At 37.1% G+C, this 19,822-nt stretch overlaps 1 protein-coding gene across 8 annotated transcripts in view; it reads left to right on the top strand.

Annotated features, from left to right (window-relative positions):
- Nucleotides 1-19,822, top strand: part of Rhot1 (ras homolog family member T1) — a 79,566-nt gene that overhangs the window by 51,753 nt on the left and 7,991 nt on the right. For 4 of the 8 annotated variants that reach the window (XM_048366468.1, XM_048366462.1, XM_048366465.1 and 1 more), the window contains exons 15-20: nucleotides 1,721-1,851; nucleotides 2,586-2,669; nucleotides 4,594-4,713; nucleotides 6,925-7,127; nucleotides 8,179-8,274; nucleotides 9,884-10,006. In XM_048366468.1, coding sequence (XP_048222425.1) covers nucleotides 1,721-1,851; nucleotides 2,586-2,669; nucleotides 4,594-4,713; nucleotides 6,925-7,127; nucleotides 8,179-8,274; nucleotides 9,884-10,006 — 757 coding nt within the window. The remainder of the gene's footprint in view (nucleotides 1-1,720; nucleotides 1,852-2,585; nucleotides 2,670-4,593; nucleotides 4,714-6,924; nucleotides 7,128-8,178; nucleotides 8,275-9,883; nucleotides 10,007-19,822) is intronic. The other 4 variants (XM_048366464.1, XM_048366469.1, XM_048366466.1 and 1 more) reach the window with 3 other exon arrangements.

Below are 19,822 nucleotides of genomic sequence, written 5' to 3' on the forward strand. Positions count from 1 at the left end.
GCTAGCCTTGAGCAAAAAGAAGCCAGGACAGTGCTCAGGCCTTGAGTACAAGCCCCGGGACTGGCCAAAAAAAAAAAAAAAAACCCTAATCAGTTAAACAGGATTTATTATACATTAATAACATTAATAAGTATACTTTTACACTTGTGAAATGTGTTGTCATGTGGATGTTTGCAACCATTTAACCACCTCATGCTTATTGGGGTAGTATTTTTTTAATCATTTTTAGTTTTTGCTAAAATAAATAATGTCTCTGGTGAGCTCTACTCTTGTATCTTAGGATACATCTTCAAAGAGACTTCTTTACCTCAAGAAGAGAAGTCCCATTGTGCTGTTGTACTGATAACATAGCATTGTTTTCTAGCCTGCCCACCCCCATTTTTTTTTTTTTTGGTGCTGGTCCAGAAACTTAAACTCAAGGTTTTTGCCTTACTTGGCTCTTTTACTCACAGTTTGTGCTCTGCCACTTAAGCCATACCTCCACTTCCAGATTTTTGCTGATTAATTGTTGATAAGAGTTCCTTGAATTTGTCTGCTCAGGGTGGCTTTAAACCAGGATCCTCAGATCTCAGTCTCCTGAGTAACTAGGATTGCAATCATGAGCCATTGCCTCCCAGTTACGTGTATATTTGAAAGGCCTGTTAAAGTCAGATCTTTTCCCCACTTATAAGTAGAGCATCAGAAAGGTGCATACTTTCAAGTAACATCTTTTGATTGTTAATTTATTATGACAGTAATTCATCATAGAACAAAATTAGATGGAAAGCTGGGAATGGTGGCTTATGCCTTTAATAGTAGCTACTTAAGGGTAGCATCTGGGGAATCTCAATTTGAGGCCAGCTTTAGCTAAAAAAAAAAGTTCACCAGACTCCATCTAAATCAGTGTCTTGGCACACTGGCACACTGCTGTAGTCCCAGTATAGTGGAAGCACCATGGCCAGATGTCATAGTGTGTATGTGTCCCATCCAGGCAACATAGGGAAGCAAAATAGGAGAATTAAATTTAAGACTGACCAGTAAAGAAAGCAAGTCTCTATCTCAGGCCAGGTTCTTAGTGGCTCACACCTATAATCATAGCTACTAAGGAGGCTAAGAGCTGAGGATCTCAATTTGCAGTCAGCCTGGCAGACAAATCTGAGACTCATTCCCAGTTAACTAGAAAAATGTTGGAAGTGGAGTTGTAGTTCAAGTGGTAAAGCACTTGCTTTGAGGGGAACAAAAAACAAAACCAAAAAAACCACTAAGCAAGAGCTTGAGGCCCTGACCAGAAGCCCTAATACTAGGAGAAAAAAAAAAAAATCTCAATAAGTAACCAACACAAAAAATAATTGCGACATAATATTAGCTATGTTCACAGTTTTTATTCTTTGTTATTTCTATTTTTTGTCTTTATCTTTTTATTGGCAGCACTGGGGTTTGTACTCAGGGTCTTGTGCTTGCTAGGAATTAGTTCATTTTTTAGGATTTGTTTTTAGTAAAAGTATATTACTTATTTTATGGTAAAATAAATGTCATTTGGTTACTAGAAGTTTACATTAAGTCAGCTTTCCCACATGCATTATGTTTAGTAGCTAATTTCACATACAGTGTGAGCGTTAGTATGTTTATAGATGAAACACTTCATAAAATTAGAGGAGCAATACCTAGTTTTACAGAAGGGTGAACGGAAGCACAGTGAGTCTAAGTGGTATGTATTTAATGTTGTGTGTTTTCTTTTTAGTAACAAGAGATAAAAAGATAGACCTGCAGAAAAAACAAACTCAAAGAAATGTTTTCAGATGTAATGTAATTGGAATGAAAGGCTGTGGGAAAAGTGGAGTTCTTCAGGCTCTTCTTGGGAGAAACTTAATGGTGAGTTCTCAGAATGTAAATGAAATCAAATTATATAGTAATTGAATTACATCGTCTTTATAGTCATTAATCTTTTTAGATGTCTGATAAAATTCATTGGCCTATGCATATTAGAGAAATACATCTAAAATATAACAATAGGGCTAGGCATGGTGATGAAATCCCAGGACTTAGGAGGCTGAGGCAGGAGGATCACAAGTTCAAGGCTAGCATAGGCTACATTGTAAGAACCTATCCAGACAAAAGGAAAGATGGGTTTAGAGTGGGATATCTTGTTTCACTACTTAGTGGGTACTAAATGACTACACATATCAAAGTACCTAACACAATTCTTGCAATAAAATAAATGTACAAATTAATGTATGTATGTACAAAATGTTTCGAATTTAGTACTGATAGCTAGTAATTCTGATAACTTGGTTCAATAAGAAGACTGATTTTCAGAGTAATCTCATGTGTAACCAAATTATGACAGTTGCCAGCAGGTGTCTCTAGGGTATACTTTCTCTTCAGTACTGTTTTCACTTTTTGCAGAACAAATACATCTTTTGTCTTAAGACTCAAAGAACCAAAAAACATAAAATCAATAATCATTTTGTTCTGATACACCATATACAGTATAAACATTGCCCTTTATTTGTAACTTACCCATATACATAAAGGTGTGTGTGTTGATGAAAACTAATTACTGTGATGTCTTACTGTAAATATTGAGATTTTGGTTTTATTTTCAGAGGCAGAAGAAAATTCATGAAGATCATAAATCCTACTATGCGATTAATACTGTTTATGTGTATGGACAAGAAAAATACTTATTGGTAAGAATTTCTGTGATACAAAGATTTTATTTATTGGGCTTGTTTTTCCATGACTGAAACAATGGCTTTAACTTGACCATAATGGATTTAACAATAGCTATATGTAGAGCCTGTATGTAATATTTTTTACCTGGTTTGTTGTTCATTGTGATGTTCATTCTTTTTATCTATATGACTATTACACAGGTATAGAAACAAATAATAATTCATCTGTTTGTACACTTATACACTTAATTAGTATGTTTTAACTATACTTAATTGTAGCTATACTGCAGTAATAAAGACAAAAAATAAAATTTTAATTCTATTTGATTTTTTTGTTGTTGGTTGTGGGGCTTGAACTCTGGGCTTGGGTGCTGTCCCTTAGCTCTTCAGTTCAAGGCTAGTGCTCTACCACTTTGAGCAACAGCACCACTCCCATTTTCTGGTGGTTAATTGGAGATAAGAGTCTCATGGACTTTCCTGCCCAGGCTGGCTTTAAACCGTAATCCTCAGATCTCAGCCTCCTGAGTAGCTAGGATTACACCAGCGCAGAGCTCTATTTGACTTTTAAAATTCCATCACTATTGACTAAAAATGAACATGAAAGCAATGTTGTGCTTGGTAGTTTATATGTAATCTGAATTGTTTATCTGTTAGGGAAGTGGATACCTAAGAATGTATGAAAGAAAGATCTGACTGAAAAGATACCATGCTATATAGTAGAAAGTGATTATATGCTGTCCTTAGATCTAGTTATTGCGCTTTCAACTTTGGTCCATTGGTTAGTTGTGTGACTTTCACCAAGGGACTCAGTCTTTGTGAGCCTAAGTTTTTTATTTTGTTAGCTCTTCAGTGAAGAGTTCCTAACAAATAAGTACTAGGAAAAGATTCATTGTCTTTCCTAATTTTTAAAAAATAGTTTATTTTGCCAGACAATCACATTGGATGTTTTAAACATTTTGCTCTTTCTGATAAAGGTTTGTCAGTCTCTTACTAAACATTGTTATTAGACTCCTATTCTTTTGTAGTTTTATATATTAGGGTACTCAGTAACTATTGTTGGCTGTTAATTTTCCTTTTTTTCTAATTCATACACTGTTCTTTGCAAGTCACATTTTCCATGTCTCAGACTAGGCTTGGCATAATAATGTTTTATTTGGAATGTGTTAGTCGCTTCTTACTACGCCTTTCAGCTTCTCAATAAGGACACACTGTCTCATGTCATTCTCTTGTTGTTGGATCATCTTCATATGAAGGGATTTTTTTTCAATATTTTATTGTTATTATAAAGGTGATGTTCAGAGGGGTTACATTTACGTAACAGTGTCACCCTGGAGGGATATTTCTTTAAAGAAATTTTATGTAGACATTGGAAAGAGTAGGCAGTGAAGTAGAACAAAATGAACTTAGTATAAAGAGTCATTTGTGGGGCTGGGAATGTGGCTTAGTGGTAGAGTGCTTGCCTTACATGCATGAAGCCCTGGGTTCGATTCCTCAGCACCACATAAGCAGAAAAAGAAAAAAAAAGAATAAGAGTCGTTGTTTTGTAGTTTTGATTAGTGGGAAGAAAGGTAGTCTGGTAGGAAAGAAAATATACTTGGCAATAATCTGAATTCAAATTTTGGTTTCATGATTTCTTAGATAAGTTTTCTTTTGACTTGATCTTTCTAGTCTGTCTTCTGTGTAGAATATAGACAGTGCACATGAAGAGCTTGCCCTAAACACATTAGTCGTATGTTAAATGTTAGTCAATTATTTTTAATCATAGAATCAAAATACTTGTTTGTCTATACTTCCTTCTTCTAAAAATGATCTTTAGAGTTATGCTTAACAGAACTTTTTAAATCAGGAAGTCTAGTTGAACAAGTCATAATACATCATGATATGTTGTATGTTAACATTATGTTACTTATGATTTTCATTATCTTTTTCTTTTTACAAGTTGCATGATATCACAGAATCGGAATTTCTAACCGAGGCTGAAATCATTTGTGATGTTGTGTGCCTGGTGTATGATGTCACTAATTCCAAGTCCTTTGAGTACTGTGCCAGGATTTTTAAGGTTTGTTGCTCTTTTAGATTATGACTAAGTATAGTATTATGTGGTATTTTAATGGAATTGCAGTGTAATGTTTCCTGCTCCCACCCAAAAACAATAAAATCATTTGTGGAGTTAAAAAATAAGAACCTATATCTTTACCCTCTCCTTTCTTCTTGCTTCATACTACAATGATAGAATAACACACTGGGGTTCTCCCCCCCGACACACACACACACACACACACACACACACACATTTGATTCATACATTCCTGGTTAAGAACTTTCAAGTTAGGCAGATGTGACTCATGCCGTAATCCTTATCTGAGAGGCTAAGAATAGGAGAATTGCTGATCAAAGTCAGCCCAGGCAAAACAGTTTACAAGATCCTCGTCTCAACCCATAGCTGGCATAGTAGTACACAGCCATCATCCCAAGCTACATTGGAGACTGACTGTTATTGGGAGGTTTATGATGCCAGGCCATCCAAGGCAGAAAAGTCTATGAGACTCAATCTTAATGGAGGGAAGATGGAAAGCTGGGCATGGTGGCATGCTCCTGTCATTCCAGCTACAACGGGAAGCCTAAAATAGCCAGCATGAGGTCCAATTGTATGCCTAGGCAGGAAGCAAGACTATCTCAAAATAACCAGCATACAAAAGCTCAGCAAAAGACTGTTTGGCCTGGCAAACGTGAAGCCCTGCATTCAAATCCCAGTGCTGCCAAAAGAGAAAAAGAACTTTTGCATTAGTGGAAGGTCTTCTTGGCTGTTAGGAATACATATGGATTATATATTACCAATTATTTCAAGAATAACTCTAGGGCAAGGGAATAAACCAGAGGCTTGGAAAGTTCATCAGTTTTTGTTTTTTTTTAGATTGTCAACAAGAGTCAATAGGAAGACAAACTATGCACAAAGGTATTTATTCTAGCATAGTTTTAGGTAGCAAAACCTGGAAATAATCCAGAGGTCTAACGATAGAAGGATGATTTTCCAACTTATGATAAATAATAAAATTTTAAGTTGCCATTAAAAACAAGTGTCTTGAATTCTGAAGAACATAGACAGTACAATGTTACATTTTTAAATGGTTTTACCAGCATTACTACAACTGTGTGTAAACATATAAACAAATACATGTACTCAAACACTAGAAGTAATCATGAAAAAAAGTCTTCATTAGTATAAAAGGTAGATTTCCTTTTTCGTGTTTTTTCTTATTAATTAAAAATATTTTTAAAAATACAGTGAATCTAAAGAATTGGAATTAGTCGGTTTTTATTATCCACATTAGGAAAATGATTTTTTTGGGGGGGAGGGGTTGTACTGGGGCTTAAACTGAGGTCCTTGTGCTTTCATTTGGCTTTTTTACTCAAAGCTGGCACTTTACCACTTCTACCACTCTACCTCTACTTCCAAAAAAGTGATCTTAGTCATATTTACTGTGAGATTGATTTACACCACTACAAACTTTGCCTCTCAGTTCATTTTCTCTGTTTAAAATTATAGTGTTAGATGCTGATAGCTTATATCTGTAATCCTAGCTATTCAGCAGTCTTAAGATCTAAAGATCAGGTTCAAAGTCAGCTTAGGCAAGGAAGTCCAGGAGACTCTTACCTTTGTTTAGCCACAAAAATGTTGAAAGTAGATCTTTGGCTCAAGTGGTAAAGTATCAGCCTTAAGCAAAAAAGCTCAAGGCCAGTACTCAAGCCCTGAATTCAAACCTTAGTACCAGGAAACAAACAAATAAACTATTGTTGCTTTGCCTATACAGATAAAGATGTTTTTCTTTTTTTTTTTTTGGCCAGTCCTAGGCACTGTCCCTGGCTTCGTTTTTGCTCAAGGCTAGCACTCTGCCACCTGAGCCACAGTGCCACTTCTGGCCATTTTCTCTATATGTGGTGCTGAGGAATCGAACCCAGGGCCTCATGTATACGAGGCAAGCACTCTTGCCACTAGGCCATATTCCCAGCCCTCTTTTGTTGTTTTTTGAGTAGAGTTGACTTCATTGAGTGAGCTGCCACTCTGTTGTTTTTTTCCTTGTTTCCAGTTCCTAGAATTCATTCCTATAAGTGTTATTTTACATGATTAGAAGTATATGTGCATTGTGCCTTTGTGTTCTCCCCTAAGAGTATCCTCCTTTGGTCCAGAGAAAAGTTTTAGTTGACATTTAGTTAAAATAGTACTTTGGAGGCTTGTCATCAGATTTTTATTTTATTTTTTATTCCATAGCAACACTTTATGGACAGCAGAATACCCTGCTTAATCATAGCTGCCAAGTCAGATCTGCATGAAGTTAAACAAGAATACAGTATCTCACCTACTGATTTCTGCAGGAAACACAAAATGCCTCCACCTCAAGCCTTCACTTGCAATACTGCTGACGCACCCAGTAAGGATATCTTTGTTAAGTTGACAACCATGGCCATGTACCCGTAAGTACTTGCTCTGTCTTTGTTTCCATGTTGCATGGTTCATTATAACATTGCATGCCATTGTTAGCCATGAGGGGGTTCTTTGTCACTTAGAAGTTGTTCAGCAACAGAAGGAGACTTCTTAATGAGAAGGTACAAATTTGAGCAGCTGCAAGTTTGGTTTTGGTTGTCATAATAAAATAATATAAAGAGTGCTTTTGACAATATTAGTATATTTTTGAGCAAGCTTTAGCTCTCCTTTTAATAGGATGTACACAGCCTCCCTCCCAGCATTTAAAAATAGCTTCATACCAATAAAATGGGATTGGCATTATTTTCCTTTATGCTTATAAGGCATTTTGATGTGAACACAAAATTCATTTTTCTGTTTTTCTGCTGATTAATTGGGCTTGGGCATATGAAGGATTTAAACATATTTTGTAAATTTATGTTGAGTTTGTTTTATGTTTGAATTCAGGATATGATATCTTTTTCAAGTGCTATCAAAAGTAGTTGTGATCAGAATTTCCACTATATGAATGTTTTGCATTATTATGAGCCACAAATTTCATGTACATTTATTATATATCTATACATGCATATGTATGAGCATGTAACTGTGGTTACCTTCATAGTTTACTAACAGCCTTAAAATAGCATGATTCTCAATGACATTCTCAAGTATAAATTCTCCTAATGTATAAATTCTGTTTTGTAACAAAATAGTTTTTCAGGCAGTGCGTTTCTTAGGACCAAATAGCTTATTGTGGTTACTATTATGTTGTCCTCTAAATCATTGTCTTTTTATGAAAACTATAGCACAAAATAGAGTAATAATCAAACATTGCTAGAAACCAAGACTGAGGCTTCCCAGAAAGGTGTTAATTTGTACAGATTTTTAAATCAGAGTTAACTTTCCTGGTATTCCATTAGCTATTACTTTAAAAATATGCAGCAAACCATTGAACTTTTATTTATAATGGAAAACAAGTTGTACCTATTAATATAAGATAAGCAAAACCTTATTTATGTTTTACTTTTGCTTTAAAACTCTCATGTATGTTATCTACAGAGAGGATCATTACAGAGGCAGACTCTCCCGAGACATGGGCAGCACTGATAGAATAGAGAATTTGAGAAAAATCTGGGTCTTTCTAAAAACTGCTTTGTAAGTTACTTTTTCTTTATGACTTCTGTGGGACTTTGTTGACATTTTCTTATAGGATGAACAAATCTCCTTGGTTGCTATTATTTACATTAGTAATTATCTAGAAACGCACTGCTTGGTCAGATTTACTGCCTAACTGAATATTGTGTTATCATCTTTACTATGTAAATGTACTTTTTAAAACCCTGTAACTCCAAGTGTTTTTAGACCTGTATCTTTAAAATATCTTACTGTATTCTTGTGTATGTGTGTATATATGATAAATGTACATACATGGACACTTATTTATATAACCCAAACTACTTCTCATAAAGCATCTCGCTGTTGCTAAGCATACTTTGCATCTCTCCTTTTTGGTGGGTGGAGCTTGTGTATGTTGAAGAGTTAGATTCAGTTTATAAAATAACAGATGGATTCCAGTATGACAGCTGGCAGTGACTTAGTAGCAGTGATGACGTTTATCATCACAAGTCAGATTTTAAAAAAGAATGTCTTGAGCATTAACTCTCAAAATTAATTCTTGTTTTTCTTCATGTTGGGAATTAGGCATTATTGGGATGCTGCTAATCTCTACAACCATGCACCGTGTGCTGTGGTCATCAGATCTCACAAGCTAAGACAAATCAGATTGGGCCAGTCCTTTGACTGAGAAGCCTCTAAATGATGAGGTGTTACAGGAAGTGATGGCATTGATTCATCAGGTGGCGCTCTTCTGAGTGGGTTCGGCGCCAATACTTCTTCACGGGTGGTGTGATGGCTTTGTATGTCTGAGTGGCTCTGACCACTGAACAGTCAGACTCCCCACTTTGGTAGTCAGGGCCTAGGTGAAATGGGTTGCTCTATGTGCTGTACTTAGTAGTGCACCTCCACTCAACCAGAAAGGAGTCAGAAATCTCCCTAAATTTCATAATCAATTTCAATTGGATCCATTGTTAAGTTTTACATTCTTACCCAGAGTTTCATACTATCCTACTTAGCTGCTATGTTTTGGTAGCTGATGAAATTAACCCTGTATTTTGTTCTAGTGGAAATTTATGAAGCACCTTGATTTCCTGCAGGAGCCAGGGTGCTTGATGAATTAAAGACGATGTTGTTCATATCTTCTCAGGGTTGAATATACTCGTCTTTTGACTCTTTTGTGTATTTGTCAATATTCTCCTTCCTGGTTTTCAGGCATGTATGTGTGCTGAGGGAGGAGGAGGAGGAAGGAATGGTTATCTAAATGCTAGCCTTGTCCTTTTAGTTGGTGCTATGGCTTATTCAGTTTTTTTTTTTATTAATTTAGATGAGGGTGCCATCTATTGCTGTGCATATTTATTCCACTGATTCTCCTCTAATAATTTTTCCATTCCCCCTTCCAAAAAACAAAAATAAGTGTTAGCTAAAGTTCCCTAGATTTTCTATAGGGAGGGAGGATGAAGCTATTGCTGTTTATTACATTTTATATAAATGTGGAATTCTGCACAACTTTAGCATGCCCCACACTATCCTTTTCCTTTCTACAAAGAGTGTTGCTATGCCTAAATCTTTTTTTTTTAAGTTGGCACACCTAACTTGTGCCATATTTGTAAGTAAGAACTCAACCCTGTCCTTCTGTGTGTTTTCACAGCCATGCCCGGTTACGCTGTATGTGCACCTGCAACAGGTGTACATTTTGCATCTGTCAGAACTTCCTCAACTCAGACTTGCTGCAATCTGTAAAGAACAAAATCTTCACTGCAGTTCTTAACAGGTTCTTAACTTTATTTACTGGGTACCAGGCATTCTGTTAAAATACAAAAGAAAACAATTAATACTTATTATACAGATACTCATTACCAAGACAACAAGCCAACTGATGCCCAACTAACTTTCACTAAATTCCTCACTATAATGAAAATGTTTATTTTGGGAAGCATCCTTCATAGTGTTTTTAAGTTAATAGATTTAGTTTGAGGATTACAAAATGAGATTTTGAATTTTTATTAGAGAGCTTAAATTATCTTTCATATTAGAAGATAATATGTCTAGGGAAAATAAAAAATCTTTTTGGCTATGCATTATAGAAATGGATAAGGGCTTTTCTAGTAAGAAAAAGGGATCCCAAACAAGAGATACTGTGTGTTACATTGTACTCCACTTATATTCACATGCTATATCTTATTGAAATCATACTAATATTATTGTTGTTTTGAATTTCAAAAACCCTCTATTCTTGAAACCACTTATTAATATAACCTGCCTTTACTTTTTAAAACGTACCTGGAATATTCACTTGAAAGAACATGGTTTCTGGATATGAGAATAATAACCAACTTTTAAGGACTTGAAGGAATATGAAAAAGAAAAAAGATTGGTAGCACTGGTTTTTGAGGTCTTTATAATTGAGCAAAAGTATGAAATATTCTTATAAAGTTGTAATGCTTTAAAAAAAAAAAGGAAAGAATGCATTCATTCCCTCAAAGCAACAAACCTGGGAGGTTACATACTTATTCTTATCATGCTACTTTTGTGTAAATAAGTATTTTTTTGAGAACTTAAAAGTCTATGTAATATTAATTTGTGTATGATGTCAAATTTTCAGGTGTCTGAGTGAATTAGGTTTTTAAAATCACCTAAGTATCATTGACAGCTGAGTTTGATTTAATGGATGCTCAAGCTAAATAACAGATTTTAGTTAGGAATGACTCAGATATTTGATCTGCCACTCTATACTCAGTACGAGATTCAAGCTGTATCAAATGATCATAGTTGGAGTTCACCAACAGTAGAATAGTTAGGTCTATTAAATAATAAATCCATTTCTTACATGAGTCAGAATTTTGAAGGCATTCTAGCAGCTCTGGGTAAGAATGCAGCTATCTCAGGATTGCTTTGAAGGGATTACTGCATTCATTTGATGGTAAAGTTCTGCCTCTGACCTTTCAGTGACTCTTGTGAAGGAATAATCCAGATGATTCCTCTCATGATAATTGGCTGGGAAAATGCAAGGCTAGTTCAAACCAAACAATATTCAGGAGCTCTGTTGTTGGGAATCTTAAGATTTGGAAGAGATTCTAGAATTCATCTGGCCTAACCTCCTATTAGAATGCTTTCCTGCAAGCTTTCCTGAGAGAGTACTATTTATTTGCTGGTGACTTCTTCTTTGGAGAGAGTTTTTGCTTTTGTTTTTTTTTTTTTTAACTAAAATGTTTTCCCTGTAACTTTCTCTCCTTTAGTTTTAGTTCTGCCCTTTAGAACAACATACGACTATTCTACTCCCTCTTCAACATAGCAATCCTTCAGACATTTGAAGATGATCATCATGTCTCCCCTAATTTTCTCTTCTCCAGGTAGAACATCCCCATTTCTTTCAGCCTTTTCTTAATTAGATAGATGGTTTAGTGGTCTCATTATTCCTGGTAGTCCTTATCTGAAAGCTATTAACTTTCCAGAGTACCTCTTAAAAGCTGCCACCAAAAACAGAATAGTGTCTCATATATGGTCTGACAAGTTCATAACGGTGGACAGTCATGTTCCACAATTAGGACATTTGTCTAGTGTATGAATTCACTTTTTAGCAGCCCATCACACTGTGACATATAATATCTTGGAGTTAATTGAAATCAGATTCTTTTCTTTCTGTGAAATGCTACTAAGGCAGGTGTCCTTTCCTCTCTAATTGTGTATTTAACATTTTTAGTTGACTTTTTGAATGTAAATGCAGATACGTATACATATATTATTATGTGTCATGGTTCTTTTTAATCCATTTGTTCTAACTCAGTCATTTCAAACATTTCTATCATTTGTCCCATTATATACTCTCTCTGCGTTTTGTTACTTGCAAACTTGGTAGTTATGTCTTATCTTTCAAGTTACTCATAGAAAATAATATTGAGTACCTATAAGTTGGAGAGAGAAAAGTCATCAAGCCCTATATTATTCCACTACAGAACTTTTGCCATTGGCTGGTTTAGAATTCTTGAGAAGATTTTTTTCAGTCAGTTAAAAATGGGTTATAGAAGCTGGGTCCTGGTGGCTCACACCTGTAATCTTAGCTACTCAGCATACTGAGATCTGAGGATCATGGTTTGAAGCCAACTCGGGCGGCAAAGTCCATGAGACTCTTATATCTCCAATTAACCAACAAAATAAGCCAGAAGTGGTAGTGTGGTTTAAGTAGTAGTAAAGGACAATAATCAGACCCTGAGTTTAAGCCCAAGTACACACACACACACACACACACACACACACACACACACACACACACAAATAAATATATATAGAGAGAGGTATTATTGAAGGGGGCTGGAGATATGGCCTAGTGGCAAGAGTGCTTGCCTCGTAATAGATATTATTGAAACCCGGCAGATAGTGCCACATACCTGTTATCCTAGCACTTGGCAAGAATATCACCAGATGAGCCTGAGCCACTTGTCTTATCAGAGAGTTCAGGAAAGGTTTTTCTGAAATTATTGTATAATTTTTACCACATTTATCATAGAAAGTGATGTCTTACACTTTGGCTCCCAGTAATTTCTGATTATAAGCTACCAATTTTAATACCTATTCTAGAAGCTCTTGATTGCCCGTGGTAGCAGATTGGTTCATTTTCTGCATTGTTGGTTGCAGTTTTTTACCTAAGTTGGTTTAATCAGCTTCCAGATGAAATAGGTTAAATGTGCCTTAAATTGATATGCTTGCTCTTAATAAATTCCTTTACAGTGTTCCTCAAAGAGAAAGCGGTACATGTTGTCATATCTGTTTATAAACTAGAAGTGACATAATAGTAGTGTCAGCACACATCACTGGGGATCTGGTAATCAGGAATAGAAAGAATGGAAAAATAAGTAGAGAAACCAGTATACTTTCCACAGAATGCCATTCTTATCCCTGTAGGTGCTTCAGTTGTTTATTTGATAGAAATGGAATTTTAGGGGTTTTATATTGGAGTCTATATTCCAGGTAGGAAAGGAAGTAGGTAAGCAAAGTAGGTGGGTAGAGGCCAGAAACTCACTTTCTAAAGTATATAAACAAATGATATAAATGATTGTATTAAGAAACCAGAAGAAATAAAGACAGTGACCAGCCTTGTCTTCGAAAGACTGGAACTTAAGATTTCTGTGTGTAATTTCCTGATAATTGATGAATAGCAATTCTAAAGCTTTAAAAGTAATCAGAATGAAGCATGTTTACAGGCCATCATGAAAATGGAGGCAAGTGAAGGACACCTAAAGAATGAAAATGTTACCAGGCACTGGTGGCTCATCCATGTTATCCTAACAACTCAGACTGAGGATTGCAGTTTGAAGCCAGCCCAGGCAGGAAAGTCCATAAGACTCTTAATCTCTAAACCTACTCAGAAAAGGCTGAATGTGGTGCTATGCTCAAAATGGTAGAGCAGTACCTTGAACCAAAGAAGCTCAGAGACAGCACCCTGAGTTCAAGCCCCAGGACCAGAACCAAAAAAGAGAGAGAGAGAGAGAAACTGTCTCTGTGGCCCTTCACCCCACAGTTTACTGCTCTCCTAAGAAAAGCATTTGGATGGCCAGGTGAGGATGGAATCTCGTTTCCCTAGTATTTCTAGACTTTTGCAACCTTCTGTGGTTGCCCACTTGCCATGCTAGACATATCTTAATGTTGCATAAGCAGAGAAAAGATTAGCCAGTTGAAAGTCATTTAAAGAATTTTACACTGAACTTCATTCAGGAGGGAGTGTTCCTTCCCACTTATCACTAGGTCTTATGTTTTAGAGATCAGAATATCTGGGGCTTACTTTGTGGCTCAGGAGTGAATGCTGCCTAATAGTCATCAGGACCTGGTCTCCATCTCTAATATTAAGTAAATAATAAAGAAATAAGTACAAATGAGCTTGTATGTTTTACTTAGAACTATAAAAACCTCCAAAAGATTTGTCATTTTTATTTGAGCATAAAGTTTCAGCTGGGTGTTGGTGGCTCACACCTGTAATCCCAGCTGCCCAGGAGGCTGAGATTTGAGGATTACAGTTCAAAGCCAGCTCGGGCAGGAAAATTGGTGAGACTCTTAACTCCAGTTAATCACCAGAAAACTGGAAGTGGCACTGTGGCTCAAGTGGTGGAGTGCTAGCCTTGAGCTTAAGAGTCCAGGGACAGTGCTTAGGCCCAGAGTTCAAGCCCCACGACTGACCAAAAAAAGTTTCATTAAAGGTATACAAATAATTAAGTTAGCAGACAGATATTGGTATGTATGTGCTGGTCTCAAATTAGCATTCTCTTAATTAATTGTAAAAATTTTGCTTATTGAAATAGAAATTATGACTAACTACAATATATGCTTGCGGCCTATTCTCAGTCTCCACTCACCAACTTTGACTTATTCATTCAGAGTACTTAAGTACCTGTTTTGAATAGGACCTTGCTATGAATTGAGCCAATTATAAATATATTATGAATTTTTTTCTTTTCAAACTTGGTTATATTTTCAATGACATTTGTTTATCATGCTGAAAGTCTGTTTTCTTGAGCTTATTTGTTTTGGGTCCTGGGTTTGAACTCAGGGGCTATGTTTGATAGTCAAATGGTTGTGCCATTTGAGCCACACTCCCAGATCATCTTTGCAAATTTAAGTAGAAAGTACTAGTTGTTTTTTGTTTTTTTTTCTAGCCATCTACTAGTGGCTCATACCTGTAAAAGCTGAGATTGGGCAGATCTTGGTTTGAGGCTAACCCATGCAGAAAAATTCACAAGAACTGGACATGACAGCACACACTTGTTATTCTAGTTACCATGAAAAGCTTAAAATAACCAGACTGTGGCCCAGGTTTGTTCCTTGGAAGGAAGTGATACTCTATCTTAAAAATCACCAGCACAGTAAAGTGGCAAGAAGTATGGCTCAGTAGTAAGAGCATCTGCATAGCAGGCCCCAAATCTGGGATTCAAACCCCAGTTTGAATCAGTTTTAAATTAATTGAATATATACTGACCTTAACATTTGAAAGTAGGGTTAAATCACACATACATCTATGTTGCATCTAACTTTGTTCTTTGGTAATTATGGTCTCACTAGAAATCTGAGTAATTTTTGTTTAGAATAATTTGTGAATGACTAGAATTATTTGTATGTAGGAGGTTGATTAACATGTGGTCAGATGACTTTAATCTTTGGGAATGATTTCGTTTCCAGTAGTATAAAAACACCTTTTGGAACTATTTTAATTTTTTAATACTTTTAAAATATGAAAGTGATAAACTGGTTTTGTAGGATGAGCTTGATTGTTGGTTTGAACTACCCAAGATTATTATTTTTTTTAAGTATTTCTTCTGACTTAAGAACACTCCTACTTTGTATGTGAATGTTGCTGTATTATAGTGTGCTAAGAATTTAATTTGTTTTTTTAGGTGTTCATTTTCATTTGTCTGTGCTGGTCATTTTTTAATCCTCTGGATCTCTTTCATGACTAGGTTTATGTATATAATCCTCCCACTCCTAACCTATAATTGAATCAAAAATTGCTTTAGAGTTCTTTTGGTACATATTATTGCTTTAGAATTTTCTTTCATTCCATTTAATTGCTTGCATTTTCCATATAAGTTACTTGTTGATGTTTTTTCTTAAGTTTAGTAGCAGCATTTTAACCTTGGCAAGTAAGTACATAATTCACCCAGAGTGCTTACAGAGATCTAAAAATTTAGTGAACAGTCATTGTGCTTATTGTATTTTTATGCTATTTTTAAATGGTATGTATTGACATTTACATTACACTACTCATTAATGACTTACTTAAATTACCCATATTTCTTTAATAATTTGCTTGTTTCATTACATAGTTTAAATTCGTGTTACTTTGTACAGGAGCTTTGTTCAGACTGAAATGAACTGCTTTTTCATAGGAATGCCTAATGAAAAGATTGAGTTCTTAAAATCTTTTTTTTTTTTTGGCCAGTCCTGGGGCTTAGACTCAGGGCCTGAGCACTGTTCCTGGCTTCTTTTTTGCTCAAGGCTAGCACTCTGCCACTTGAGCCACAGCGCCACCTCTGGCCGTTTTCTGTATACGTGGTGCTGGGGAATTGAACCCAGGGCCCCATGTACACGAGGCAAGCACTCTTGCCACTAGGCCATATCCCCAGCCCAAGTTCTTAAAATCTTAATGTGGTTAGATGCTGGAAATCTAAGACTTTTTTTTATACTAGTTTATAATACAATAGCATATCCAAAGAATTTCTGGCTTAGTTTCTTAGGAAACTTATAACTTCCCTTGGATTCAAGGGATTACTTGTACCTTCTGTTGAATTCAAGGATTGCTCTTTGAATTTGTATACATGAAGTTTAAAATTTTACAAGAATTTGTGTTAGGGGCTGGGGATATAGCCTAGTGGCAAGAGTGCTTGCCTCATATACATGAAACCCTGGAATTCCCCAGCACCACATATACAGAAAACGGCCAGAAGTGGTGCTGTGGCTCAAGTGGCAGAGTGCTAGCCTTGAGCAAAAAGAAACCAGGGACAGTGCTCAGACCCTGAGTCCAAGGCCCAGGACTAGAAAAAAAAAAAAAAAAAAAGAACTTGTGTTATAGAATCTCAGTAAGCTGCTGTTGCTCCTTTTAAGTCCCAAAAAAATTGGTATTCAGTTAGGATATTAAAAGACATGAGTGTGTTGAGTTTGCCTAACTAGATTTCACTAGCCTACATATTAATAGTGAGCAATCTATGTGTGATCCTCTATAAATTTGGATTCTTCTAACTGCCCAGTGAAGCATTTTTGGATTTTAATCCATTGAGTATGTCATTTTCCAAACTATGTTACTTCTTAGTTATACTCAGTTAATAGCCTGCTTATGGTTTGTGTTACAATTCATCTTTATGCTGTATATTTCTCAATCTCCTTTGAGAAGTTTCTTATTAAAATGTTTCATGCCTTCTAATTCAGTTTGGAGAATGATCACTAAAAAGTAGTATTAGCAGGCTGAGGATGTTCCTCCGTTGCAGAGTGCTTACCTCACATGTATGTAAGAGGCCTTAGGTTTGATCTCTAGTACCACCAAAAAAAAATAAAAATAAAAGAAACAGAAGTAATGGCATTATTATGAGAAGTAAACCTAAGGGGGGGCGGGGGCATGTAGAAACATTTGAAGGAATAAAAGCAAGGAGGTCCAGAAATCTTAATAAGAGAAAACAAGAAACTATTTACAAACAGAAAATTGAGAGCTAGATTCGTGGCTCAAGTAGTAGAGTGCAAAGCCCTGAGTTCAAGCCTCACTACTACCAAAAACAATGTAAACCTTCCCCCCCACATTTATAGATTCAAAACCTTGATTATTGCTTTGGTGAGCTCAATATAGTTCTCAACTACATTGCTCGATTTTATATCTGAACTTGAGATATGAAATTACAACTGAGAGCATGTGTTGTGAGTCATTGGTGACTTGTATGGGAGTGAGGAGCAGTGGTAAGTGTGGCCAGCAAATGATGATGCAGCACAAATGCCTGGTTCTTGCCATCACATCCCTAGTTTGGAACTCATCAGGCACTGGAGGACAACTGATCACTCCAGTATTAAAATAGATGTCCAAGGGCTCTGGAATGGTAGAAGGCTGTCCCAGAACCTGGATTCTGGACACATTGGACATCATTTGGATGTGGCTGGTTAGAATTGACTGCTCAGCTAACAGATTGCATTCATCCCATGACTGTTTATGATCCTCTGATACCACCAGACGAAATATGTGGAACATGCGCTGCAATAAGCGTTCACTGAAATGTATAAAAAACATGCATCTCCACTGCCCAGATTCCCTTTTGTCTAGAAAATACTTGGCCAATATTCATGGAGAGGAACCCAGACCCATGATGTCCCTGAATCCTCCTGTCCCAGAGCGACTAGAAGAACAGATTATATCAAGGTCATTATGAACCTCAGAATACAAGTGTCAGCAAATACGATCAGAATAGTAGAGGTAATTCTGCATGGTGTAAAGTCCTGAAGACATGGGCCGATAGCTGTGTTTCTTGGTGCCGCTGTTGAAGGACAGCTGGAAGTCTGCTAGAAACTCTGATAACCACAGTTGTGTCATGTATGCCAGGAAAGGGGGCTTGTGAAACAGTGCCCCTATCCAGCAAGAGAAAGTCCCACCTCCCCCCAACCAAACTGGACAGAGTTGTATGGGGGAGCGGCTGCAGGAGCAGCTCTTATGTGATTCACCCATTCTGCCTGGATCACAATATTCTGGCCATGCCTCCATTCTTCATATTTCTCTCTGACCAATGAGATAATAAGAATAAGGGCCACGTGTACAATCCGTGCTGCCTGGTAGCACTGGTAGCCCCCTCTGTTGACTTACCACTACCAGTAGTTGAGGGAGGTAGAGGTACTGAGTGGTGAGTGAATCAAGGTGACTGGAGATACAATAGAAAGTAGACACAGCTGGTGATGATTGCATGAATAGAGGTGATTTCAGAGAGCCTGGCAATGTGGCTCCCTCAGCTTCCCCATCCCAGCACCGAGATGTCTGAGCAAACAAGACAGAAAACATCAGCTGTAGGAAAGAAACTACTGCAGGAATCTCAGCAGAGGAATTGTCCCAATGGACCTGCAGAATCCCAAGAAAAGGAATAAAGCTAAAAAGGGAGGTAACCCCATGACAAACACCACTGGGGACTGTAATTCAGCTGAAGGTTTGGCAAAAGATCACGCTGACCCTGAGCATTCCCTGCCTCTGAGCCAGTCAGAGCTGCCAGGGTCAAGAGTGTCACAGGTCCCAATAACACTGAGGATCTGCAAAGGTGCTACCAACACCTGCTGTTTGCCCCTGGACTCCAGCAAAATACAAAACCAGCAGCTCTGGGGTGAGATCAAACAACTGAAGCAGGAAAAGAATGACCTGCAGGATCAACAGGGGAAAGAGAATGAGAAGAGAAGGTGGCCTGTGTGCAGGAAGCACTGAAAACAGAGCTGGAGCTTCACAAGCTATCAGTACAGAACTTGGCTTCAGAAAATTTTAGTTTAGGAAGTGGCGCTATGGCTTAAGTGGTAGAGTGCTAGCCTTGAGCTCAAGGACAGCACCCAGACCCAGAGTTCAAGCCCCATGACCAGAAAAAAAATTTTGAATTGCAGTCTGACCTGGCCCCCATGCAGCAAGTGGCCAATGAAAGAGAACTGGAGCACAAAGGTCGTGCCAGCTGCCTGCAGGCTCCACAACAGTGCAGCACAGAGCAGAGCTAGAAATGACACTATCTGCAGCCTCCACCATGCAGAATGAGATAGACCAGAATAACCCAGAGCTCATTAAAGACCTGCATAACATGAAGCTGCAGCTTCAGCTATGCTGACCTGGAGGAAGAGAACATTGAGTTGCACGAGAGGCTGTAAGTGTTCCTGAAGCAGAAGGCGCATATGAAGATCAAAATCCATCCATTTCAACAAGCTCCATCAGTTTCAACAAGCACTAATGGAGAGGGCAGAGTTGGAAGACAGCTAACTAGACAAGAAAGCTGGTGACAACATTAAAGTTGGAGAGAGACAACTTTGCGGAGGACCTGAGAGTGGAGAATACTAAGTGGAAGAAATTCCAGCAGCTCTTGGAGCAGATGAGCCAACAGAGGAGAGAGTG

Source organism: Perognathus longimembris, chromosome 17 (assembly GCF_023159225.1).
Source record: "Perognathus longimembris pacificus isolate PPM17 chromosome 17, ASM2315922v1, whole genome shotgun sequence".
Classification (NCBI taxonomy): Eukaryota; Metazoa; Chordata; class Mammalia; order Rodentia; family Heteromyidae; genus Perognathus; species Perognathus longimembris.